Source organism: Pseudophryne corroboree, chromosome 6, assembly GCF_028390025.1.
Source record: "Pseudophryne corroboree isolate aPseCor3 chromosome 6, aPseCor3.hap2, whole genome shotgun sequence".
Taxonomy (NCBI): Eukaryota; Metazoa; Chordata; class Amphibia; order Anura; family Myobatrachidae; genus Pseudophryne; species Pseudophryne corroboree.
Genome location: NC_086449.1, coordinates 99,461,783 through 99,488,689, shown reverse-complemented (window position 1 = coordinate 99,488,689; position 26,907 = coordinate 99,461,783). Strand labels below are relative to the sequence as shown.

At 47.7% G+C, this 26,907-nt stretch overlaps 1 protein-coding gene across 1 annotated transcript in view; it reads right to left on the bottom strand.

Annotated features, from left to right (window-relative positions):
* ATP13A1 (ATPase 13A1) overlaps positions 1 to 26,907 on the bottom strand; it is a 221,407-nt gene that overhangs the window by 34,821 nt on the left and 159,679 nt on the right. The window contains exons 20-24 of the mRNA XM_063931515.1: positions 9,695 to 9,873; positions 8,721 to 8,835; positions 6,892 to 7,088; positions 6,645 to 6,787; positions 6,127 to 6,238 (exon numbers count right to left, since the gene is read on the bottom strand). Coding sequence (XP_063787585.1) covers positions 6,127 to 6,238; positions 6,645 to 6,787; positions 6,892 to 7,088; positions 8,721 to 8,835; positions 9,695 to 9,873 — 746 coding nt within the window. The remainder of the gene's footprint in view (positions 1 to 6,126; positions 6,239 to 6,644; positions 6,788 to 6,891; positions 7,089 to 8,720; positions 8,836 to 9,694; positions 9,874 to 26,907) is intronic.

The following is a 26,907-nucleotide window of genomic DNA, read 5'->3' as shown; positions in this document are numbered from 1 at the left end:
TACCTACCGGTAAATCCTTTTCTCCTAGTCCGTAGAGGATGCTGGGGACTCCAAAAGGACCATGGGGTATAGACGGGATCCGCAGGAGCTTGGGCACACTATAAAGACTTAAACTGGGTGTGAACTGGCTCCTCCCTCTATGCCCCTCCTCCAGACCTCAGTTATAGGAACTGTGCCCAGGAGAGACGGACATTTCGAGGAAAGGATTTTTGTTTAAACTAAGGCGAGAAACATACCAGCCCACACCACAACATACCGTACAACTGGAATAGAATGAAACCAGATAACCGTATGAACTAACAGCAGCAACAAGCTGAAGAAAACCAATATGCAATCCGTGTATAAACAAGTACAACCAGTAATAATACAACTGCAAGAAACAGTCCGCACTGGGATGGGCGCCGAGCATCCCCTATGGGCTAGGAGAAAAGGATTTACGGGTAGGTATTAAAATCCTATTTTCTCTTACGTACTAGAGGATGCTGGGGACTCCAAAAGGACCATGGGGTCTATATTAAAGCTCCAGAACGGGCGGGAGAGTGCGGACGACTCTGCAGCACCGATTGGGCAAACATAAGGTCCTCCTCAGCCAGGGTATCAAACTTGTAAAACTTAGCAAAAGTGTTTGAACCCGACCACGTAGCTGCTCGGCAAAGCTGAAGTGCCGAGACCCCTCGGGCAGCCGCCCAAGATGAGCCCACTTTCCTGGTAGAATGGGCCTTTACTGACTTCAGCAATGGTAGCCCAGCCGAAGAATGAGCTTGCTGAATCGTATTACAAATCCAGCGAGCAATAGTCTGCTTAGAAGCAGGATTTCAAATCTTGTTGGAAGCATACAGGACAAACAAAGCCTCTGTTTTCCTGGTAAGAGCCGTTCTGGCGACGTAACTTTTCAAGGCTCTTACAACATCAAGAGACCTTGGAACCGCCACAGCATCCGTAGCTATAGGCACCACAATAGGTTGGTTAATGTGAAAAGAAACCACCTTCGGCAGAAATTGTTGACGAGTCCTCAATTCCGCTCTATCCGAATGGAATATCAAATAAGGGCTCTTGTGAGACAAGGCCGCCAATTCAGACACTCGCCTGGCCGTCGCCAGAGCCAAAAGCATGACCACTTTCCAAGTGAGAAACCTTAACTCAACCTTACGCAAAGGTTCAAACCAAGGAGACATAAGGAACTGCAAGACCACTTCAAGATCCCACGGCGCAACAAATGGAGGTTGTATATGCAACACACCCTTCACAAAGGTCTGAACCTCAGGCAGGACGGACAATATTTTCTGAAAGAAAACAGATAAAGCCGAAATTTGCACTTTTATGGAACCCAATTTCAGGTCTGCATCCACGCCTGCCTGCAAAAAATGGAGAAACCGACCCAAGTGAAACTCCTCCGCCGGAGCTGCTTTGGTCTCACACCATGAAACATATTTCCTCCAAATACGGTGATAATGTTTTGCCGTAACCTCCTTTCTAGCTTTAAGGAGAGTGGGGATGACCTCCCCGGGAATACCCTTCCGAGCTAAGATTTGGCGCTCAACTTCCACGCTGTCAAACGCAGCCGCGGTAAGACCGGAAACACGCAGGGCCCCTGCAATAACAGGTCCTCTCTTAGAGCAAGCGGCCAGGGATCTTCCACTAGTAATTCTTGAAGATCTGGTTACCAGGCCCTCCGTGGCCAATCTGGAACGACGAGTATCGCCTGAACCCTTGCTCGTCGAACTCTCCTCAGCGCCTTTGGGATGAGAGGAAGCAGAGGGAACACATACACCGGCTGAAACACCCACGGAGTCACCAGGGCGTCCACTGCACTGGCTTGGAGGTCCCTTGACCTGGAACAATACCTCGGAAGCTTCTTGTTGAGGCGAGACGCCATCATGTCTATCAGAGGAATTCCCCAACGCTTTGTCACTTCTGCAATACCTCTTGATGAAGAGCCCACTCTCCCGGATGGAGATCGTGTCTGCTGAGGAAGTCCGCTTCCCAGTTGTCCACTCCCGGGAGGAAGACTGCTGACAGAGCACTCACGTGCTGTTCCGCCCAGCGTAGTATTCTTGTGGCCTCGTCCATAGCCACCCTGCTCCTTGTTCCGCCTTGGCGGTTTACGTACGCCACCGCTGTTATGTTGTCCGACTGGATCAGGACAGGGAGACCCTGAAGAAGGTTCTTTGCTTGTAGCAGGCCGTTGTAAATGGCTCTCAACTCGAGAACATTTATGTGGAGACAAGATTCCTGGCTTGACCATTTTCCCTGGAAATTTCTTCCTTGCGTGACTGCGCCCAAGCCTCGGAGACTTGCATCTGTTGTCAGCAGGACCCAGTCCTGGATTCCGAAACGGCGTCCCTCTAGAAGGTGAGAGCTTTGCAGCCACCACAGGAGCGAAATCCTGGCCCTGGAAGATAGACTTATTTTCCGGTGCATGTGCAGGTGAGACCCGGACCATTTTTTCAGCAGATCCCACTGAAACACCCGGGCATGAAACCTGCCAAACGGAATGGCTTCGTAAGCCACAACCATCTTTCCTAGTACACGAGTGCATTGATGAATCGACACACTTGTCTGCCTCAGAAGCTCCCTGACCATGGTCTGGATTTCCAGAGTTTTGACCTCCGGAAGAAACACACTCTGTATTTCCGTGTCTAGAACCATGCCCAGGAAGGGCAGCCGAGTGGTCGGGATCAACTGAGACTTTGGCAAATTTAGTATCCAACCGTGATGTCGCAGAACCGACAGAGAGAGATCCACATTTCTTAACAATTGTTCCTTGGACCTCGCCTTTATCAGGAGATCATCCAAGTACAGAATAATTGTGACCCCTTGCTTGCGAAGGAGGACCATCATCTCCGCCATTACCTTGGTGAATACCCTCGGGGCCGTGGAAAGCCGAAACGGCAACGCCTGAAATTGGTAATGACAATCCTGCACCGCAAACCTCAGGAAAGCCTGATGAGGAGGGAATATCGGGATGTGTAAGTAAGCATCCTTTATGTCTACTGACGCCATAAAATCCCCCCCTTCGAGGCTGGAGATCACCGCTCGAAGAGACTCCATCTTGAACTTGAACGTTTTCAAATATGGGTTGAAGGATTTTAGGTTCAGAATCGGTCTGACCGAACGTCCGGCTTCAGCACCACAAAGAGGCTCGAATAGAACCCCTTTCCCCCGATCTGACGGGGTAACCGGCACCACGACCCTCTGTTGACACAACTTTTGTATCGCATCCCTCACCACCTCTCTTTCAGGAAGAGAAGTTGGCAATGCCGACACGAAAAACCGGTTGGGGGGCATCTCCTGAAACTCCAGTCTGTACCCTTGGGACACTATGTCTAAGACCCAAGGATCCAGGGCTGAACAAACCCAGACCTGTTTGAAGAATTGGAGACGGCCCCCCCCACCGGTAGGGACTCCCCCAGGGAAGCCCCAGCGTCATGTGGTGGACTTGTTAGAGGCAGGGGAGGACTTTTGGTCCTGGGTGCCTGACACTGCAGGCGACTTCCTTCCCCTACCTCTACCCTTTGAAGCGAAAAAGGACGAGCCCTTACCTCTTTTGTACTTATTAGGCCGAAAGGACTGCATCTGCTGATGGGGTGCCTCTTTCTGTTGTGTGGGAACATATGGAAGAAAAGATGACTTACCCGCCGTAGCGGTCGACACCAGGTCAGCCAGGCCGTCACCGAACAAGACACTACCTTTAAAAGGGAGAGCTTCCATATTTTTCTTGGAGTCGGCATCAGCATTCCATTGGTGAATCCACAGCGCCCTCCTGGCCGAAATCGCCATGGCATTGGCTCTCGATCCCAAGAGGCCAACATCCCTCGCCGCATCTTTTAGGTAATCTGCAGCGTCCTTAATATAACTAAGAGTCAAAAGAATATTATCTTTATCAAGAGCATCCATATCAGAAGCCAAATTTTCAGCCCACTTTGCAATAGCACTACTCACCCATACCGACGCCACAGCAGGTCTGAGCAATGCACCAGTATTGACGAAAATGGACTTGAATGTAGTCTGCAGCTTGCGATCTGCCGGATCCTTGAGAGCAGCCGTGTCAGGAGACGGAAGCGCCACTTTCTTGGACAATTGCGAGAGAGCTTTATCCACATATGGAGACGACTCCCATTTGTCCCTATCGTCAGAGGGGAAAGGATATGCCATCAAAATTCGCTTGGGAATCTGCCAAAGTTTTTCAGGGGACTCCCAATCCTTTTCACAAAGTTCATTCATTTCATGAGAGGGAGGAAATTTTACCTCAGGTCTTTTCCCTTTAAATAAACAAACCCTTGTGTCAGGAACGGCAGGTTCCTCAGATATATCTTTAATGGCTATAATCATGTACTGAATACTCTTGACAACCCGTGGATGCAAAGAAGCCTCATTCAAATCGACATCGGAGTCTGAGTCCGTGTCGGTACCTGTATCTGCCATCTGGTTAGAAGCACGCTTCTGTGACCCTGAGACTGTTTGTACCTGAGACAATGCGTCCTCCACAGACTGTCTCCATGTTTGTGTTTGAGAATCAGATTTATCTAGTCTCTTCGACAGTAAAGCCACATTCGTATTCAGCGTACTCCGCATAGTCATCCAATCAGCAGTCGGCTGTGCCAACAAACACATACTTAAATCTTTCTCTGCAGCCCCCATAACTTCCTCCGGGGAGGAACACCCAGGCTCAGACATGTCGACACCTCCTGCCGACACTCATACAGTCCACAAGCTCGGGGACAGACGCACAGAGAAGCCCTTAGGGAGAACACAGAGAGAGTATGCCAGCTCACACCCCAGCGCCCATATACTAACAGAAGTTAGTAATATGCTCAGCGCCGACAATAAAACTTGAAAAGCACCAAATTTAAGTGCCCCCCCCCCCCCCCCGTTTTCCCTCCCCAAGTACTTGCGGGAGCTCGGAGGTCCAGGCAGCGTCTCTGCAGCGCTGTAAGAATAGGAGAAAATGGCGCTGGTGAGCAATGTGCGGCTAAGCCCCGCCCCCTTCCCGGCGCGATGTAGCCCGTTAAAATTTGAAACTGCAAAGTGGCGGGGGTGCTCTATACGGCGATCGGACACCGTATAGCCTTCCTTTACCACCAAAAAACCTCAGTAACTGCTGCCCAGGGCGGTCCCCCCTAGCGCCCTGTGAGTGCCGTTGGTGAAGTGTGTGGGAGCATGGAGCGCAGCGCTACCGCTGCGCTGTACCTCCGTTACTGAAGTCTTCTGCCGTCACTGAAGTCTTCTCTTCTTCTATTACTCAACCAGCTTCTATCTTCTAGCTTCTGTGAGGGGGGTGACGGCGCGGCTCCGGGAACAAGCAGCTAGGCGAACCAAGTGATCGAACCCACTGGAGCTAATGGTGTCCAGTAGCCTAAGAAGCAGAGCCCTTAACTAAGAAGAAGTAGGTCTGACTTCACTCCCCTCAGTCCCACGATGCAGGGAGCCTGTTGCCAGCAGGTCTCCCTGAAAATAAAAACCCTTACAAAAGTCTTTCCAGAGAAACTCTGTAGAGCTCCCCTAGTGTGTGTCCAGTCAGTCCTGGGCACAAAGTTTTACTGAGGTCTGGAGGAGGGGCATAGAGGGAGGAGCCAGTTCACACCCAGTTTAAGTCTTTATAGTGTGCCCAAGCTCCTTCGGATCCCGTCTACACCCCATGGTCCTTTTGGAGTCTCCAGCATCCTCTAGGACGTAAGAGAAATGCAATAAGCTTGTATATATACATGATTTTATTTAATGATGAGGATAAATGACTGGTTGCAGAGGATACAGAAAGAAAAAAAGCGATGATCATTTCAGGAAAAACCTAAAGGATGCAAGTCCTAATAAATGGTTTCAGATTCAATGATATTTTTTTTTACAAGTCTTTCCTCAAGATGAGGTCTACATGCAAGTGAAGGTGTAATATACTGTAGATTAGTGGTTCTCAACCGCGGTCCTCAAGTACCTCCAACAGTTCATGTTTTCCAGGTCTCCTCACAGGATTGCAAGTGAAATAATTTGCTCCACCTGTGGGTCTTTTAAAATGTGTCAGTGAGTAATGAATACACATGTGCACCAGCTAGGTGACCTGGAAAACATGAACTGTTAGGGGTTACATGAGGACCGAGGTTGAGAACCACTGCTGTAGATGATTCAGCCTACCTTGTAGTTGATAGCGAATGTGGCCATCTGCATAGCCATAGACATTATGTACACTGTGCTATTCACCAAGCTTGGCTCAAACTCCTTATACAAGTCCACAAACTCTTCTTTCCTAGAATAAAAAAAATGAAGCTAGAATGGATAACAAAATAACCTCCGTCATTTACTAAATGAATATCTCCTCCCGTGTCAAACTTCCTCCAACATTCATTTAGAGTGGCATTTAAAGGCCGCAGGAAAGGAAGGGTAAACAATATACATAATGGACTATAACATTCTCTATATAATTTCACGCTTAACACTGACAAGGAAATTTGCTGCTTCTGATGAATTCCATCTACAGTATCATATAAAGCTCCATTGCGCCCTCCCCTCATTGGATACCAAGAAATAATGTATTAGGTTGTATGACACAAGTTTCCCCATCAATCAGATCTATAACTTATGGTAAGATAAGATAAGTTACTTATGGTAACTTACGGTTACCAACAAGTGCCCTGCAGAAACTTGCATCTTACCTGGCTTCAGTTCGTTCTATCGCCCCTCTGTATAAATATATGAGGCTGCAGAAGTGGACAAAAAACTGTAAGAGCACAGTCAGGATCGTGTACAGGTTAAAGATGTTGGGCAAAGGTCGCTCCCTGGAGAGGTACTTCAGAGGCTGGAAAAGGTCAAATGTAAGTGAGTAATCATAAAGAGTGGAAATTGTGGTGAAAAATGAGAGCAGGACAAACAACTAAATCAGAAATAAACAAAAAAATTCACCTTGGAACGGGAGATGAAGAGAAAGCAGCCAGCCAGAAGGAGGCCCTGTAGTGTTGCCTGAAAATCACTGAATTTCACACCCTCAAGATACAGGACGCTCTGCCCGTAGGCCAATATAAGAGCATTTAGTGCAAGTATTTTAAACATTTGCAGTGTTGTTACGAGAGTACAGCGCCCTTGTTTGATAACATGGCAGACTGCAAGGAAGTAAAAAAACGAAAGTGAATGTGGGAAGACAGAATATTCACATACCATGCAAAAGGTTCCCTTCATTATCTTCTGCATGCAAAGTCTCTACTTCCAATCCTGCATCAATCTAAACCTCATAAGAATCCTGGGCCTAATTCAGCATGGGTTGTAGATGTGCGAAAAATCACACATCTACAACCCTTTACTCTGACATGCAAGTCCGCCCCGTATGCCGTTTCCTGCCCCTTCCCTGTGCAAACATTTGAACGCATTGCACGACGGCGGTGCTCTCGCGTGTTTAGGGTTGCCTTCTGCCTACACAGCTTAGCCACAAACGGTCCGGCCCGGCTGCGTTGTACAGGCCGCACCCTACCCCCTCCCGCCCCTTGAACGCCTCTGCCGCCACATCTCACTGTGTGTGTGTACACGCAGTCCGGATTCTGCGTGTGTACACACTGCACAGGGCTTCAGCATGCGAATGCCGCTGGAGCAGCACTCCATGCTGAATCGGGCCCTAAGTCTCTACATCATCAGGATTCTTCCATCATCCCCTGTTGCATGTTATGAGTCAGCAATGTGTGTTCTCTACGTTAATGCTTTGTCGCATGTACTGTGAGGAGCTGACATTAAGCATTTAGTAATCTGAAAAAAAAAACCAAGCAGCATGTAAATAATCTGAAAGTGAACCACATAATCTATGATCTGCCCGCCATACGTGCTGGGGGATTTCTGCTAAACGCTGATCACAGCAACCATAAATCACATAGACCTTAGGCCTCTGGAGCAAGCCTGGCCAACCTGTGGCTCTCCAGCTGTTGTGAAACTACACACCCCAGCATGCTCTGCCACAGTTTAAGCGCTCATTAATAGAAAAACTGTGGCAGTGCATGCTGAGACATGTAGTTCCACAACAGCTGGAAAACCACAGGTTGGCCAGGTCTGCTCTGGAGTGACATTTCTGCCAAGCGTCAGATTGTAATTATGCAGCCATGCTATGTCCAGCACTACTACAGAGCAAGTACAAACCTAACACAATTTGTCTACCTACCCACAGGACTCATTTACATTGTCTGGAAGTAATGAGTACTCTCTTGTAGCAAAACTCCATCATATCCAACAGGCAAGACAGAAATGTAATAACTGTGACTCTTACTATATGTGTGGGAAAACAATGTTTACTATGGGGATCCCCTTTACAATTATTTTAAGTCATGGAACCCATTTGTTAGCCTTGGGATCTAAGGCCTATGCCTAGGTACATCTGCAGTTAAGATATGGAGTAAACAGAGAAACATGCAAATAATGAGGAACGTGATATCTTTACCCATAACTCAGGTGTTTGTGCTGGCCACCCATGCAGAAACAATAGCAAATTGCCATGACTCCATCGGCGGGATGTAATGAAGTCCGAGTCCGGCGGCTGTGCGGAATGATGCCTGAACATTTTTAAAGAGGGAATCATGTACAGGGCTAAACCATGCCTTGTACATGATTGCCCCTTTAAAACAAGTCCCACCCTATGCGTATACTGGCGTATATGTAATAATTGGGCCCAGCAGACGACTACTGCCACCTAGGTCACGCCTCTCGTGGCCAAAATATCTGTAACCAATTAAGTCATCTGGGGCATTTGCACTTACTGCACTGTATAGAGGAAAGCTTAGAGGTGAATGGAGCAGCTATGCTGGCATCTCCCAACTTCACAACCTGCACCTGATCCTCCTCCAACTCCTTCAGGACCTGGCTAATTCTCTCCTGAAAACATCAAAATAAATGACAGTGACACAGTGAAGTAATCAGCTGAAGCAGCTGTGGTAATACATTGCATCGGGTTGGGTATGGGTGACTGGCGGCTGGGATACCCCAGTGCTTAGATTGCTGGCAGGGAAAGGGCGGCGTTTGCAACAAAGCCCATTGCGGACTCGCTGCGCTCGCCACAGGTTCTATTCCCGTTCTATGGGTGTCGTGGGCACCCACGAGGGGGAATAGTCCATGTCAGTCGGTCACATTACTGCATCCCATTGCATCACGCTATGTATTTTATTTAGGAACGGTGCTACATGGAAAAGTCACTGAGCTCTTCCGTATAACCCATTCTATGGATCATGTGTGACTGTGGAGACAGCATGGCTCCCTGCCTGACGCTATGCATGTTACCATGGGTGAGGCTGAAGCGGCCAAACATGCTAATTAGATGGGGTATCTATCCACATACTTTTGGCCATGTAGTGTATATCTCTAAGAAAACACATTTTTAAGGGGTCCTTATTTTACCCTAAGAAAGTGAAGAAATCCATATGGAGTTAGAACTAGATTTACAGCGACTAGAAAATTGGATATTTAAATTCTCACAGAAAATTATTTTTACTTTAAATTTAAAGTGCAAATTGCCTGAAGGAGATGCTGTAGCCCAAGTCCAGTGTCTCTCATAGGATGAGATATTACTGTTACATCTCAAAATACTTGCATTAAAATGTAACAAAGGTATTTAATAGATTCATTTAAATGCTATTAATGTTATGTGCATATAAAATAAAGTGTAAACATGAACGACAAGCTGCATATAAACTAGCATGGGTCACCTCTGCTGCCATGCTCACCACTGTGCACTCACCTTATGGACCGCCTGTTCCTCGCGCTGTAACATGATCCGGTTCTTAGCAGCTCGTGAAGTCGGTTTGATGGAGTTGCTTGAGAACGGAGGACCAGAATGTTTGACATCCCCCACAATTTCACGGGGCTTTCTTTTCTTTTCGGGCAGGCGTTCCGGTGCATTGGCAAGCAGTGCCACCCCTAAACAATGGAGATAAATAAATAGGAATTTAATTACCTACCGGTAAAATCCTTTTCTTGTAGTCCATAAGGGGATATTGGGGGAAACTAGTACGATGGAGTATAGACGGGGTCTAAAGGAGCCAGTGCACTTTAAATTTCTTCAACTGGGTGTGCTGGCTCCTCCCCTCTATGCTCCCTCCCACAGGCAGTTATAGGTAAAACAGTCCCGAAGGAGAAAGGGCATATATGAGAGAAAGAACATAACAGAAAGGGTGGTGAGATTTACATACCAGCACACCACTAACATATAACAACCAGCAACGGCTGGTAACAACAGCAGCAACAGCTGAACAGGCAACCACATAACAAGAACCTGAAAAAAAAAAAGTTAACGCACTGAGGCGGGCGCCCAATATCCCTTACGGACTACGAGTAAAGGATTTACCGGTAGGTATTAAAATCCTATATCCTCTAGCGTCCATAAGGGATATTGGGGAATCTAGTACGATGGGGACGTCCCAAAGCTTCCAGAACGGGCGGTAACGTGCGGAGAATGCTGCAGCACCACCTGCCCAAACTGGGTATCCTCTCTGACCAGGGTATCAAACTTGTAGAACTTCACAAAGGTGTTTTTCCCCGACCAGGTAGCAGTTCAGCATAGTTGCAAGGCCGAGACTCCACGGGCAGCCGCCCAGGAAGAGCCCACTGATCTCGTAGAGTGGGCCTTCAGAGACTTAGGAACAGCTAAGGCTGCCGACACACAGGCCTGTTGGATAGTAAGCCTAATCCAACAAGCAATGGACTGCTTCGAAGCAGGATAACCTTTTTTGTGCGCATCATACATCACGAACAAGGAATCCGTTTTTCTTACCCGAGCTGTGTGCTTGACATAGATCTTCAAGGCATGCACAGCATCCAATGCCTCCAGAGGAGCAGAAGCGTCAGAACTGGACGGAACCACAATAGGTTGATTCAGGTGAAATGCGGAGACAACCTTCGTCAGGAACTGCTGTCTAGTCAGGAACTCCACTCTGTCCTTGTAAAAGACCAAGTACAGACTTTTACACGATAAGGCCCCCAATTCTGAGACACGATGAGCAGAAGCCAGGGCCAGTAACATCACTGTCTTCTACGAGAGGTACTTGTCTTCTACCATCACCGGAGGTTCAAACCAGGAGGACTGTAGAAATTCCATCACAACATTCAAATCCCAGGGTGGCGTAGGATGTTGTATGTGGAGTACCCCCTGCAAGAAGGTCTGAACTTCTGGCAATACTGCCAATTTCTTCTGGAAGAAAATAGAGAGCTGAAATCTGGACCTTAATGGAACCCAGACGTAAGCCCTTATCCACACCAGCTTGCAGGAAACGTATGAAACGTCCCAAGTGGAACTCCGCAGGCAGATACGTGCGTTCCTCATAATAAGAGAGACATATCTTCTCCAGATATGATGATAGTGTTTTGACGTCACAGGTTTCCAGGCCTGAATCATGGTAGCAACAACCTTTTTGGAAAGTCCCTTGTGAGCTAGGATGTTCGCTCAACATCCATGCCGTCTAACAAAGTCGCCGTAAGTCTGGGTAGATGAACGGTCCTTGTTGAAGGAGATCTCTTCTGAGAGGTAGAGACCAAGGGTCTTCAACGGACATGTCCAGAAGATCCGCGTACCACGCCCTCCGAGGCCAATCCGGGGCAATCAGAATTGCCTGGACTCCCTAATGTCTGATGCGCTTGAGCACTCTTGGGAGCAACAGAATCAGAGAAAACAGGTAGACCAGCCGGTAAGGCCACAGAGACATCAGGGCATCTACTGCCCTCGCCTGAGGGTCCCTGGTTCATGAGCAACACCATTGAAGCTTCTTGTTGAGACGAGAAGCCATCATGTCTATCTGTGGGCAGCCCCGCCAGAGGACAATCTGTTGGCACACTTGCTGGTGGAGACCCCACTATCCCGGGTGGAGATCGTGACGACTCAGGAAATACGCTTCCCAGTTGTCCACACCCGGAATGAATATTTCCGACATTGCTCTTGCATTTCTTTCCGCCCAGAGGAGTATATTTGACACCTCTCGCATGCAGGCTCTGCTTTTTGTTCCTCCTTGTCGACTGATGTACGCCACTGCTGTGGCGTTGTCGGACTGTATTTAGATCGTGTGATCCTTGAGCAGAAGAGAGGCCTGAAGCAGAGCGTCCTAAGTTCAAGAATGTTGATCGGAAGGAGGGTTTCATGGGCTGACCAACTGTCCTGGAACTGTGCCCCTTGGGTGACCGCTCCCCATCCTCTTAGACTTGTGTCCGTTATGAAGAGGATATAATCCTGAATCCCGAAACTCCGGCCATCCAGGAGATTGGAGGACTGCAGCCATCACAGGAGGGAAATCCTGCTTGAGGCGACAGCCATATCGTCCGGTGCATCTGAAGATGTGATTCAGACCATTTGCTCAGGAGATCCAGCTAAAAAGTCCTGGCATGGAACCTCCCATATCGGATCACATCGTATGAGGCGAACATCTTTCCCAACAATCTTATACAAAGATGGATGGACACTCGAGTAGGTCAGAGCACCATGCGGACCATCTCCTGAAGTGTTCTCACCTTGTCCTCTGTTAGGAACACAGTATCCAGCAACATCCCCAGGAACAGGAGCCAATGAGTCGGCTCCAGGTAGGACTTGTAAGTTGAGGATCGTGACAGAAGTTGGATAGTGCGTTCGATATGGAGCAATAAAAGCTCCCTGGATCTTGCTTTTATCAGAAGATCGTCCAGGGAAGGGACAATATCGACTCCCTGGACCAGGTGCTGGAACATAATATCCGCCATCACCTTTGTGAACACCCTCGGAGCTGTGGATAGGCCGAAGGGCAGTGCCTGGAATTGGTAGTGAGTGGCCAAATCAGAAAATGGATGTAGGCGTCCTTGATATCCAAGGAAACCATGAATTCCTGTTCTTTCAGGCCCTTAATCACTGCTCGCAAGGATTCCATTTTGAACTTGAACACCTTCAGGTAAGGATTCAAGGACTTTAGATTCAAAATGGGCCTTACCAAACCGTCCAGTTTCAGTACAACAAACAAGGGGATTTTTGTTACTTACCGTAAAATCTCTTTCTCTGATTCCATCTGGGGGACGCTGCGCACTTACTGATGGGTTAGAGTGTGTGTGGATGGGGAGTTTGGCACAGAACCTATAGAAACTAACTCCTCCCCCCTCTAACCCCTCCCATCTCCAGCCTGACTTGCAGATCACCTCAGTTTACGTTTAGCAAAGCCGGAAGAGACAGAACAGAACATAACCAATAATTCCAGACAAAACTACGGGAGGGATCGCAGCGTCCCCCAGATGGAATCAGAGAAAGAGATTTTACGGTAAGTAACAAAAATCCCCTTTTCTCTTTCATCCATCTGGGGGACGCTGCGCACTTACTGATGGGATTTCCCAAAGCAAGCTAATTAGGAGGAGGGAGAAACAGACGGCATAGCTGTCTGCAAAATTTGACGCCCAACAGAGGCAGTCTCCAAACCGAAAGTATGAAAACGGTAAAACTTAAAAAAGGTATGTACGGACGACCAGGTCGCCGCCCTACACAGCTGCTCGACAGAAACACCACCGTGAACAGCCCAGGAAGCTCCCACAGCCCTAGTCGAATGAGCCCTCAATGAGTCAGGAACAGGCAACGCCGCAGAAATATAAGCCTGCCGAATAGCAGACGTAACCAAGCGTGCCACCGTAGTCTTAGAGGCCGGCCAGCCTGGCTTGGGAGCATCGATCAAAACCAACAAGGTAACCGTACGACGGAAGACTCCGGAACAAATGCTGGAAGGACTATGTCCTGATTCATATGGAAAGCCGACACAACCTTTGGCAAGAAGGAAGGCTTTGTACGTAAGACCACTCGATTTTCATGAAAGACCAACAAGGGCTGTTTGCAAGAAAGCGCCGCTAACTCGGAAACACGCCTGGCCGAAGCAATGGCCAAAAGAAAAACCACCTTTAGAGTAAGATAGCGAAGCTCAAGAGCCCAGCGGCTCAAACGGCGGCTGCTGGAGTGCCCGAAGAACCAGATTTAAATCCCACGGTGGGAGCGGAGGAACAAAAGGAGGCTGAATCCTGACCACACCTTGAAGGAACGTTTGAACCTCCGGAATAATAGCCAATCTTTTCTGAAAGAGAACCGACAATGCCGAAACCTGCCCCTTTAGGGAAGACAAACGAAGTCCTTTAGTCAGACCATCCTGAAGGAAAGACAACAGACGAGGTAAACGAAAGGTGCGGTGACAACCCCCGCTTTTCACACCAAGCAATGTAAATACGCCATACTCTGTGATAAATACGAGAAGTGACCGGCTTCCTAGCCTGAAGCATAGTCTTCACCACCGGTCGAGATAACCCTTTTGCTCTTAAAATGCTGTATTCAAGAACCAAGCCGTCAAAGCCAGACGATTTAAATCGTGGTGGAGACTAGGACCTTGTAGCAGGAGATCGGGTCGCAGGGGCAGATGGTCACCATGCTGCGGAGAAGAGTGTACCACTGACGACGAGGCCAGTTTGGTGCTATAAGAATGACCGGAAGACCCTCTTTCCGGATACGTTGAAGTAGACGTGGTATCAAGGGAATTGGTGGAAACACATCGCAGGTGAAATTGCCACGGAGCTGTTAATGCATCGATTAGTGTTGATTGAGGGTACTGAGTTCGTGATCCGTACTAAGGTAGCTTTCGGTTTAGACGGGATGCCATGAGATTGATGTCGGGTGTTCCCCACATAGACACTAGGGCTAGAAAGACCTCCTGATGAAGTTCCCATTCTCACAGATGAATCGTGTGACGGCTCAATAAATCCGCTTCCCAGTTGTCCACTCCTGGTATGTGAATTGCGGAGATGGTCGGAACCCACCGTTCTGCCCACTGTAGGATATGGGCGACCTCCTGCATGGCTCTCCAACTGCGAGTTCCGCCCTATTTGTTTATGTAGGCCACCGCCGTGACATTGTCCGATTGAATGCGCACTGGACGACCTTGGATTTCGTTTTGTACCTGAAGTAGAGCTAAACGAATTGCTCTTAACTCAAGAATGTTGATCGGTAACCTCAATTCTTGATCGTTCCAGAGACCCTGGAAGTGTTGAGATTGAAACACCCCCCCCCCCCCCCCCAACCGACTAGGCTGGCGTCCGTGGATAACATCATCCAAGACCGAAGAGCGAACGGTGCCCCCCTGGTCAGATGGGGACTGTGCAGCCACCAATGGAGAGACTGTCGAGCCCAAACCGACAACCGGCACAATTGCAAGTCCAGATGTGGGCTCATTAGATCCCTAGACCCCAGAATCTGAGCCTGAAGGGCCCGAGCATGGAATCTGGCATATGGTACTGCTTCGAACGTCGCCACCATCTTGCCCAACACCTGCATACATCGGAGGACAGAGACCTTTGGTAATTGTATCAGGGAGCGGACTCTGGATTGCAGATCCTGAAGTCTGTCCTGAGGAAGAAAAACCTTCTGACGTCTCGTGTCGAACAGGAGACCTAGGAAAATCATCTCCTGAGAGGGAATCAAGGAAGACTTCCGGAAATTCACAATCCATCCGAAGGATTGAGAGTGTCCGTGGTGTGTTGTAGATGTTGTTGAAGAAGGTCCGGTGACGGAGCCTTTATCAACAAATCGTCCAGGTAAGGAGTAATGTTGACCCCCTGACACCTGAGGATGGCCACCACGTGACCCAATATTTTTGTAAATACCCGAGGGGCTGTGGATAGACCGAAAGGAAGAGCTCGAAACTGGAAATGCCAAGGGCCTAGTGCGAACCTCAACAGTTGTTGATGACCTGACCAAATTGGAATATGAAGGTATGCGTCTTTTATGCCGATAGATGCCAAATACTCCTCCGGTTCCATGGCCGCGATGATCGAACGTATCGACTCGATCTTGAATTTGTGAGTGGAAAGATACGGATTGAGGCATTTTAGGTTTAAAATGGGACGAAATGAACCGCCCGGTTTGTTTACCAGAAAAAGACTCGAGTAAAATCCCTGACCCTCTTGAGATCTGGGAACTGAAGAAATTACTCCTTGCTGAAAAAATAAGAATTTACTTACCGATAATTCTATTTCTCATAGTCCGTAGTGGATGCTGGGACTCCGTCAGGACCATGGGGAATAGCGGGCTCCGCAGGAGACAGGGCACATCTAAATAAAGCTTTTAGGATCACATGGTGCGTACTGGCTCCTCCCCCTATGACCCTCCTCCAAGCCTCAGTTAGGTACTGTGCCCGAACGAGCGTACACAATAAGGAAGGATCTTGAATCCCGGGTAAGACTCATACCAGCCACACCAATCACACCGTACAACTTGTGATCTGAACCCAGTTAACAGTATGATAACAAAAAACGAAGTAGCCTCTGAAAAGATGGCTCACAACAATAGTAATAACCCGATCTTTGTAACAATAACTATGTACAAGTATTGCAGACAATCCGCACTTGGGATGGGCGCCCAGCATCCACTACGGACTACGAGAAATAGAATTATCGGTAAGTAAATTCTTATTTTCTCTAACGTCCTAGTGGATGCTGGGACTCCGTCAGGACCATGGGGATTATACCAAAGCTCCCAAACGGGCGGGAGAGTGCGGATGACTCTGCAGCACCGAATGAGAGAACTCCAGGCCCTCCTTAGCCAGAGTATCAAATTTGTAAAATTTTACAAACGTGTTCTCCCCTGACCACGTAGCTGCTCGGCAAAGTTGTAATGCCGAGACCCCTCGGGCAGCCGCCCAAGATGAGCCCACTTTCCTTGTGGAGTGGGCCTTTACAGATTTAGGCTGTGGCAGGCCTGCCACAGAATGTGCAAGTTGGATTGTGCTACAGATCCAACGTGCAATCGTCTGTTTAGACGCAGGAGCACCCATCTTGTTGGGTGCATACAATATAAACAACGAGTCAGATTTTCTGACTCCAGCTGTCCTTGAAATATATATTTTTAATGCTCTGACAACGTCCAGTAACTTGGAGTCCTCCAAGTCGCTAGTAGCCGCAGGCACCACAATAGGCTGGTTCAAGTGAAAAGCCGAAACCACCTTAGGGAGAAAATGAGGACGTGTCCGCAGTTCTGCCCTGTCCGAATGGAAAATCAGATATGGGCTTTTGTATGATAAAGCCGCCAACTCTGAAACTCTCCTGGCTGAAGCCAGGGCCAATAGCATGGTTACCTTCCATGTAAGGTATTTTAAATCTACCGATTTTAGAGGCTCAAACCAATGAGATTTGAGAAAATTCAAAACTACGTTCAAATCCCACGGTGCCACTGGAGGCACTATTGGGGGTTGTATATGTAGTACACCTTTGACAAAAGTTTGTACTACAGGCACTGATGCCAATTCCTTCTGGAAGAAGATTGATAAGGCCGAAATTTGAACTTTAATGGACCCCAATTTTAGGCCCATAGACAATCCTGCTTGCAGTAAATGTAAGAATCGACCCAATTGAAATTCTTCCGTTGGAGCCTTCTTGGCCTCACACCACGCAACATATTTCCGCCAAATGCGGTGATAATGTTGTACAGTCACTTCCTTTCTAGCCTTAATCAAGGTAGGAATAACTTCCTCTGGAATGCCCTTTTCTTTTAGAATCCGGCGTTCAACCGCCATGCCGTCAAACGCAGACGCGGTAAGTCTTGGAACATACAAGGTCCCTGCTGAAGCAGATCCCTTCTTAGAGGTAGAGGCCACGGATCCTCCGTGAGCATCTCTTGAAGTTCCGGATACCAAGTTCTTCTTGGCCAGTCCGGAGCCACCAGTATTGTTCTTACTCCTCTTTTCCGTATAATTCTCAGTACCTTTGGTATGAGAGGCAGAGGAGGGAACACATACACTGACTGGTACACCCACGGTGTTACCAGAGCGTCCACAGCTATTGCCTGAGGGTCTCTTGACCTGGCGCAATATCTGTCCAATTTTTTGTTGAGGCGAGACGCCATCATGTCCACCTTTGGTTTTTCCCAACGGTTCACAATCATGTGGAAGACTTCTGGATGAAGACCCCACTCTCCCGGGTGAAGGTCGTGTCTGCTGAGGTAGTCTGCTTCCCAGTTGTCCACTCCCGGGATGAACACTGCTGACAGTGCTATGACATGATTCTCCGCCCAGCGCAGAATCCTTGCAGCTTCTGTCATTGCTCTTCTGCTTCTCGTGCCGCCTTGTCGGTTTACGTGGGCGACTGCCGTGATGTTGTCCGACTGGATCAACACCGGCTGACCCTGAAGCAGCGATTTTGCCAGGCTTAGAGCATTGTAGATCGCTCTTAGTTCCAGTATATTTATGTGAAGGGACGTCTCCAGGTTTGACCACACGCCCTGGAAGTTTCTTCCCTGTGTGACTGCTCCCCAGCCTCGTAGGCTGGCATCCGTAGTCACCAGGACCCAGTCCTGTATGCCGAATCTGCGGCCCTCTAACAGATGGGCACTCTGCAACCACCACAGGAGAGACAACCTTGTTCTTGGTGACAGTGTTATCCGCTGATGCATGTGCAGATGCGATCCGGACCATTTGTCCAGCAGATCCCACTGAAATGTCCGTGCATGGAATCTGCCGAATGGAATCGCTTCGTAAGAAGCCACCATCTTTCCCAGGACTCTTGTGCATTGATGTACTGACACAGTTCCTGGTTTTAGGAGGTTCCTGACAAGTTCGGATAACTCCCTTGCTTTCTCCTCCGGGAGAAACACCTTTTTCTGAACCGTGTCCAGAATCATTCCCAGGAACAGCAGACGAGTTGTCGGGGTCAATTGAGATTTTGGAAGATTCAGAATCCACCCGTGTTGCTGAAGCACTACCTGGGTTAGTGCTACACCGACTTCCAGCTGTTCTCTGGACTTTGCCCTTATCAGGAGATCGTCCAAGTAAGGGATAATTAATACGCCTTTTCTTCGTAGAAGAACCATCATTTCGGTCATTACCTTGGTAAAGACCCGAGGGGCCGTGGACAAACCAAACGGCAGCGTTTGAAACTGATAATGACAGTCTTGTATCACGAACCTGAGATACCCTTGGTGTGAGGGGTAAATTGGGACATGCAGATAAGCATCTTTTATGTCCAGGGACACCATGAAGTCCCCTTCTTCCAGATTCGCTATCACTGCTCTGAGTGACTCCATCTTGAACTTGAATTTCTGTATGTACAGGTTCAAGGATTTCAGGTTTAGAATAGGTCTTACCGAACCGTCCGGCTTCGGTACCACAAATAGTGTGGAATAATACCCCTTCCCCTGTTGTAGGAGGGGTACCTTGACTATCACCTGCTGAGAATACAGCTTGTGAATGGCTTCCAAAACCGACGTCCTTTCTGAGGGAGACGTTGGTAAAGCAGACTTTAGGAACCGGCGAGGGGGAGACCTTTCGAACTCCAACATGTAACCCTGAGATATTATCTGCAGGATCCACGGGTCCACTTGTGAGCGAGCCCACTGATTGCTGAAAATCTTGAGTCGACCCCCCACCGCTCCTGAGTCCGCTTGTAAAGCCCCAGCGTCATGCTGATGGCTTTGTAGAACCCGGGGCGGGCTTCTGGTCCTGGGCAGGGGCTGCTTGCTGCCCTCTCTTACCCTTTCCTCTGCCTCGCGGCAGATAAGACTGTCCTTTTGGTCGCTTGTTTTTATAGGAGCGAAAGGACTGCGGCTGAAAAGACGGTGTCTTTTTCTGTTGGGAGGGGGTCTGAGGTAAAAAAGTGGATTTGCCGGCAGTTGCCGTGGCCACCAGGTCCGAAAGACCGACCCCAAATAATTCCTCTCCTTTATATGGCAATACTTCCATATGCCTTTTGGAATCCGCATCACCTGACCACTGTCGCGTCCATAAACTTCTTCTGGCAGATATGGACATCGCGCTTACTCTTGATGCTAGAGTACAAATATCTCTCTGAGCATCTCGCATATAAAGAAAAGCATCCTTTAATTGCTCTAGAGTCAATAAAATACTGTCCCTATCCAGGGTATCAATATTTTCAGTCAGAGAATCCAACCACACTACCCCAGCACTGCACATCCAGGCTGAGGCTATTGCCGGTCGCAGTATAACACCAGTATGTGTGTATATACTCTTCAGTTTAGTTTCCAGCCTCCTATCTGCTGGATCCTTGAGGGCGGCCGTATCAGGAGACGGCAACGCCACTTGCTTTGATAAACGTGTGAGCGCCTTATCCACCCTAGGGGGTGTTTCCCAGCGCGCCCTAACCTCTGGTGGGAAAGGGTATAATGCCAATAACTTCTTGGAAATTAGCAGTTTTCTATCTGGGTTAACCCACGCTTCGTCACACACGTCATTCAATTCCTCTGATTCTGGAAAAGCTACAGGTAGTTTTTTCACCCCCCACATAATACCCCTTTTTGAGGTACCAGCAGTATCAGAGATCTGCAAAGCCTCCTTCATTGCCGTGATCATATACCGTGTGGCCCTATTGGAAAATACGTTTGTTTCTTCACCGTCGACACTAGATTCATCTGTGTCGGTACCCGTGTCGACTGACTGAGGTAAGGGACGTTTTACAGCCCCTGACGGTGTCTGAGACGCCTGAGCCGGTACTAACTGGTTTTCCGGCCGTCTCATTTCGTCAACTGACTTTTGTAATGTGCTAACATTATCACGTAATTCCATAACTAAAGCCATCCATTCCGGTGTCGACTCCCTAGGGGGTGACATCACCATTACCGGCAATTGCTCTGCCTCCACACCAACATCGTCCTCATACATGTCGACACACACGTACCGACACACAGCAGCCACACAGGGAATGCTCTAATCGAAGACAGGACCCTCTTAGCCCTTTGGGGAGACAGAGGGAGAGTTTGCCAGCACACACCAAAAACGCTATAAATGTATATAAACAACCCTAGAAGGTGTTGTTTTTGATATAAGCGCTTTTAATATATCAATATTGCCAAATTATGCCCCCCTTCTCTTTGTTACCCTGTTTCTGTAGTGCAGTGCAGGGGAGAGTCCTGGGAGCCTTCCTCACCAGCGGAGCTGAGCAGGAAAATGGCGCTGAGTGCTGAGGAGAATAAGCTCCGCCCCTTTTTCGGCGGGCTTTTCTCCCGGGTTTTAAGAAAACTGGCCTGGGTTAAATACATACATATAGCCTTAATGGCTATATGTGATGTATTTATTTTGCCACTAAAGGTATTTAATATTGCTGCCCAGGGCGCCCCCAGCAGCGCCCTGCACCCTCCGTGACTGAATCAGTGAGACGTGTAGCAACAATGGCGCACAGCTGCAGTGCTGTGCGCTACCTTCATGAAGACTGAGGAGTCTTCTGCCGCCTGCTTTCCGGACCTCCGTCTTCAGCGTCTGTAAGGGGGATCGGCGGCGCGGCTCCGGGACGAACCCCAGGAGGACCTGTGTTCCGACTCCCTCTGGAGCTAAGTGTCCAGTAGCCTAAGACTCCAATCCATCCTGCACGCAGGTGAGTTGGAAATCTCTCCCCTAAGTCCCTCGATGCAGTGATCCTGTTGCCAGCAGGATTCACTGAGATTTAAACCTAAAAAAACTTTTTCTAAGCAGCTCTTTAGGAGAGCCACCTAGATTGCACCCTTCTCGGACGGGCACAAAAACCTAACTGAGGCTTGGAGGAGGGTCATAGGGGGAGGAGCCAGTACGCACCATGTGATCCTAAAAGCTTTATTTAGATGTGCCCTGCTATTCCCCATGGTCCTGACGGAGTCCCAGCATCCACTAGGACGTTAGAGAAAAAGTGTGTAAGTAGCCTGAATGAGTGCTTGTCGTCTGAAGGGATCGCTTGGGAGAGGAGTAACGAAAAAACAGTGTGGAACAGGTTCCTCGAGGTCCAAAATGTAACCCCGGGTGGTTATGACCCCTGTCACCCATTGATCTGGATGTGACAGAAGCCACTTGTCTTTGAACTGTAGTAATCGTGCTCCCACCACCAAGGATCCCTCCTGATTGCTCCCCGAGTCATGCGGCAGGTTTATCGGTAGGCTTGGCTGCCGGTCTACGAGGTGCCTGTGCGCCTCTACCACGGTATGCACCTCTGCGTGGAAATCGTGAGAAGGCTCTGAAGGACTGGACACCACCCCTGCTTTGAGTACGAAAGGACCAAAATTTCGTTGGCTTTGATCTTTGAGAGGCACTTGTAAGAAACGGGCTCTTGCCACCCGTAGTGTCGGAAATAATCTTTTTAAGTTCCGGGCCAAAAAGAAATTCACCCTCAAACGGAACGGCTGTCAAAGTCTGTTTTGAATCAGAATACGTGTTCCAAACACGAAGCCATATTGAACGCCTCGCCGTAACCGCTAGAGCAGATACCCGTGATTGTAACGAGGCCGAGTCCAACAAGGCTTCTCCAACATAACCGAGAGCTTCAGAAATTTGTTCAGCTAGTTGAATAGCCTCTGACGGATCATCCGACTGCATACCAGAAATTACTTGAGCTAGCCAGTCATCAACTCCCTTAAGGACCCAGGCACTAGCTAACATTGGACGCAGAGAAATACCTGATAAGGTAAAAACGGACTTAAGAATCGCTTCAATCTTCCGATCCGTCGAATCCTTCAATGTCACAGATTGTACCGAAGGGATTACCGTAGCCTTTGCCAAATGAGAGATAGGAGCATCCACCTTTGGTGCAGTTTTCGCAGAACTTTGTATCTTCCTCTGCAAATGGATATAAAAATCGTAATTTTTTTAGGAGCCTGAAAGCGTGAGTCCGGCTTAAGCCAAGGCTCTTTTAAAATCTCTGCAACATGTGTATATGAAGGAAAGACCGTTACATGTCTTTTCTGGCGTTTGGAGAAGCCCGAAGAAGTATCCGCCTCCACCGCATCCTGAAGATTAAGAGTCTGACGGATGGCCTCTATCAATAACCTGACACCTGAACAGGAAGACAATTCTTCTTCTTCCCAACCGGAAGCATCCTCCCACTCAAAATCCAATTCGCCTTCTTCCAGGGGGCTGGCTACCTGATCTAATTGCTCTCCTGGGAATGTGATAGCGGGAAGCTGATGCTGTCGTTTACTAGCCATGGGACCTGAAGAAGCGACAAACTTGTTAATAGACTGTGCTAAGTCTTAAAAACTCTTGCCCATATTTCTTGCCCATGGAGGTTCCACATTAGATTGACTAGAATCAGTACTTGACTGCGATTGGTGCAAATCAGCAATAGTCTCGGCCATGCTTTTGGCCCATAGAGGGACAGACTGGTCTGTAGACACACTAGGCTGCTCTACGTCAGGTGTAATGGAGCACGCCGTGCAGAGGGGACCCGGATCCGTGCTACCCTTTGAAAGTTTGGAGCCACATTGAGAAGAAGCAAAATATACAGCTGAACCTGCTTTCCCTTTAGCAGTCTTGTCTGGCTTACTGGTCATTGTTAAACCTATCAGCAAGTATAACTATTAAAGATGAAAAAAATCACAGTAGTCCTATAGAGAGGTAACCTTATACAAGAATTCCCTCTAATATGTCCTGTACTGTAGTATATCCTATAGTGATCCTAAAGAATCCCTTAGAATAAAATGAGTCCCAGAGCACATGAAATAGGCGTGTTATACTTGCTGTTTTTGCTGCCCCCCGCCTGTACAAACAGGGTGAGTATTGACAATGCAGAATTCCTTTGTCGTATAAACAACCCTTTATGAAGTCTAAGAACACTGTACGCTGTTTGCTTAAGAAGTACCGTAAGGGTACGCTATTTGCGTAACGATCGCTCCGCCGTAGGCGAGACGCTCAAGCGTCACGTTCGCTCACGGCCCAGTGATCACAGGATACGTTTTTGGTTATGACTAGAGTAATGATTCGCTATAGCGTAGCATATGCTCGAGACCACGAGGAGGTCACCAGCGGCGCAGACGCTCACAACGCTATACCTTTGTGTTTAAACCTTATACCAATGAAATACACAGAATAACTTAATGTGAATACAGGGTGTAAGTGCAACCTTGTGTAACCTGACTAACTACAAAGCTGCTTGAGCGTCACTGACGCTCAAGTGAACACTTAACACTATAGAAAATACACAGATACTGGTTTAGGGTCCAAAGCCTATCAACTGTATTATATCTAATATACTTGTAAAAGGGGATAACAGTACAAATGATACACTACAATATAACAGAGACTTCCTAACCAAAATACAATACTATCTAATACAATTCAATACTAGTCTAGGGGAGATGTGAGAGAAAGATAAGGAAGAGAGAGAGAGAGAGAGAGAGAGAGAGAGGGAGACGGAGAGAGAGATTGGCTCACAGTAAGACAATGATTACGGAGAGAAACACTTACGCACAAGGGGAAACGATCGCATGCGCCTGGACATCCAGCACCCGATTTTCAGCAATGAGAACCGTTGAAGAGTGAGAGCTGGATGTGGTCGGCCTGCCTATTTATGCCCCACACACAATGCAATCTCATAGTCCCTACAATCCCATTGTCCATTGGACGTCGGAATTCGGCCCCGTATCATAACAAAAGGTCATAGGGTGATTCATACAGGTGGGCTGTGACGATTTCAAACAGCTCAGGTGGGTGGGAAACTAGGTTTCCCGCCGCATACCTGAGTATGAGTAAATACTAGAAATGGACATAAACTTCTTATGTCCATAACTATTCGCACGAGCGATTAATACGCTCCAAACCAACACCGGAATATTGCTAATTAAATACTCTTCCGATGGGTACCAAACACTGCTGTATGATTCCTGTCAGACCCTTCGTACAATACAAAGAGGGATTCCTCAGCTCAGGGACATTCTATATTAACCAAACTTTCAGAATCTATCAAAGGGATCATGATCTATAAACTACATTAATTGTGAAAATATGTAATGAATGAGTCGCACGCTACGACTACATAAACTCTACCGTAAATACGCATACCGCGCCTGCGAGTGCACGCTATTGCGGGTATGCGCCTTCACGGGAGAGCGTACGCATGCGCAGCGCGGACCAGTGTGCGGTGCAAATATGGCAACGTGCATAGAGATATTTTTCTGACTTTGACAGTCCACCCTTTGGCAGTCAATAATAACTGCCACCTTCTAAAACATTTCAAAAGGAGAAAAATATATGTCAGGGGTTAATTCATTTCCATGGTTGGGTAGGGGAGAAGAGTGGAGTAGGTGTGAAGAGGGTATGACCTAGTGAGAAAGCAGAAGCATGTGTGTATGAGTCCATGTTTGGAGGGTCATGTATCATCGTGCCGTACGTGTGGTAAATCAAGCTTCGAGGTATTGCGAAGTATACATTTGAATTCCTTCTTATCCTGCGGTACAGGTCTGTGGATGGGCTGTCAAACTTTACCGAGCTCTTTTCGGATTTTTGAACAAAATGGGGAGCACATTTTAGTTGCTGATACATGAATGGGGGAATATGTGATTGTTGATATCTGTGCCTGTATTCCCTATACTATGTGTGTTATTACCTGAGGGTTGTAGAGATGAAGATGAAGAACACTTATGGAAAATGCAATGATATTCTATGTCAGGTAAATGTACATCTGTCGTCGAAGTTTTGTTCGGTATCAGTTGAAAGTCGTCTTCTTTGCGCTGTTTTGCTCCTTAGGCATGAGCAACAAGCTTTGTCAGTGCCATCAGATTTACAAAGAATGTTGGGCTAGCGTGAGTTTAAAAATACTAGGGAAACTGGGGATCCATGGCAAAGTTCATCAAGTGTCCATATCATAGGTTGTCAAAACTTCATCTTCGGTGCTTGTCTGTTGTCTGTATACATCTCGTCTCGTCAGCTTTCTCGTCCAAGGGGGTCTTTGTATCTTGGAGAAAAACAGAAAAACAGGTGAAAGAAACGGACCGTATAATCGCATTTTCATCACATTCTGGTTTCTATCATTGGGTCATAAATCAAATCCAGGTTAATTACGGTTTCCTCACTCCTCAAGCTCATCACTTTTGTACTTTGTTTGCACCTCATTAAAGCCTGCCCGCATCTAAATATCAATCCAATGGATATAACAACACCCAAGATACATAGTAGAAACTTTCCAACATCCATTATGACTCCTTGAGCCCAGTCTCCTAAACCGGAGAACCAATTTCGCGGGTTCAACCATGACACCCAACCAGTCAGCTCATTACCTACAGCAGCAAGGGTGAGATTGTGTTTTCGACGAAATTCCCACTTTAATTGCAGAATATCGTCCATCTTTTGGTCTATGACCTCTACCGGATCCTCGGTGCTATTTGTGATATACGTGCAACACTTTATGCCGTACTGTGTTGCCAATGTAACACAATATCCGCCTGTTACTGCTGTAAGATAATTAAGAACCATTCTATGCTGAACTAGTTCTGTTTTGTAAGCTTGAAGTTCTCTTCCAGTGTATCTAAACGTGTCATCATACATTTCAGTGATATTATCTAACTAATTGGCGAGTGCGGAAATGTATCTATAATTCATCACTCCTCGAGCGGTACGAGTGAAATCTAACGCTACCAGAACCTGAATCCCGGTGGATTCATGGATAAGATCAGAGGCCGGATGCTCTAACCTTTCTGACAGTTGTCTTTTAACTCGGTGCTCGTAATGAGTGTGAGTATAAGGAGCTTGGGCACCACGGTGTATGTCCTTCATTTTGTCATGTGTAACAGTCATCACTTCAGGCAATACTTTTCCAATATAACACAATCCTTCAGAGTTTGGGGCAAGCCACTTGTACGCCTTTCTCCCGCATATGAAATATGCATCATCGGGGAGAACATAAGGGACGGAGAAGGACATGATCATGTTACAAACCTTCCAGGTGAAATCTCCTGACCCTAATTCTTCCATCTGCTTAAGGCACGTATCAGTTTGTACGATATGTGCACAGTATCCTGGTGATACTTCTCCAACTCTAGTAATCCTATTTCCTAAGGTATATCGATACCGGAAAGATTTTCCTCTACTGGCTATGTGGCGTACCAGCTCTGTATCTGTAGGCATTCTATCTGCTCTGTGTGAAAAGGTCATGGTAAGGTTGCTCCATGACACTTCCCAATTTCCCGGCTTACGGGGATTGGAGATATTAAAACATAAGAGGGACCTATCCACATGGTAT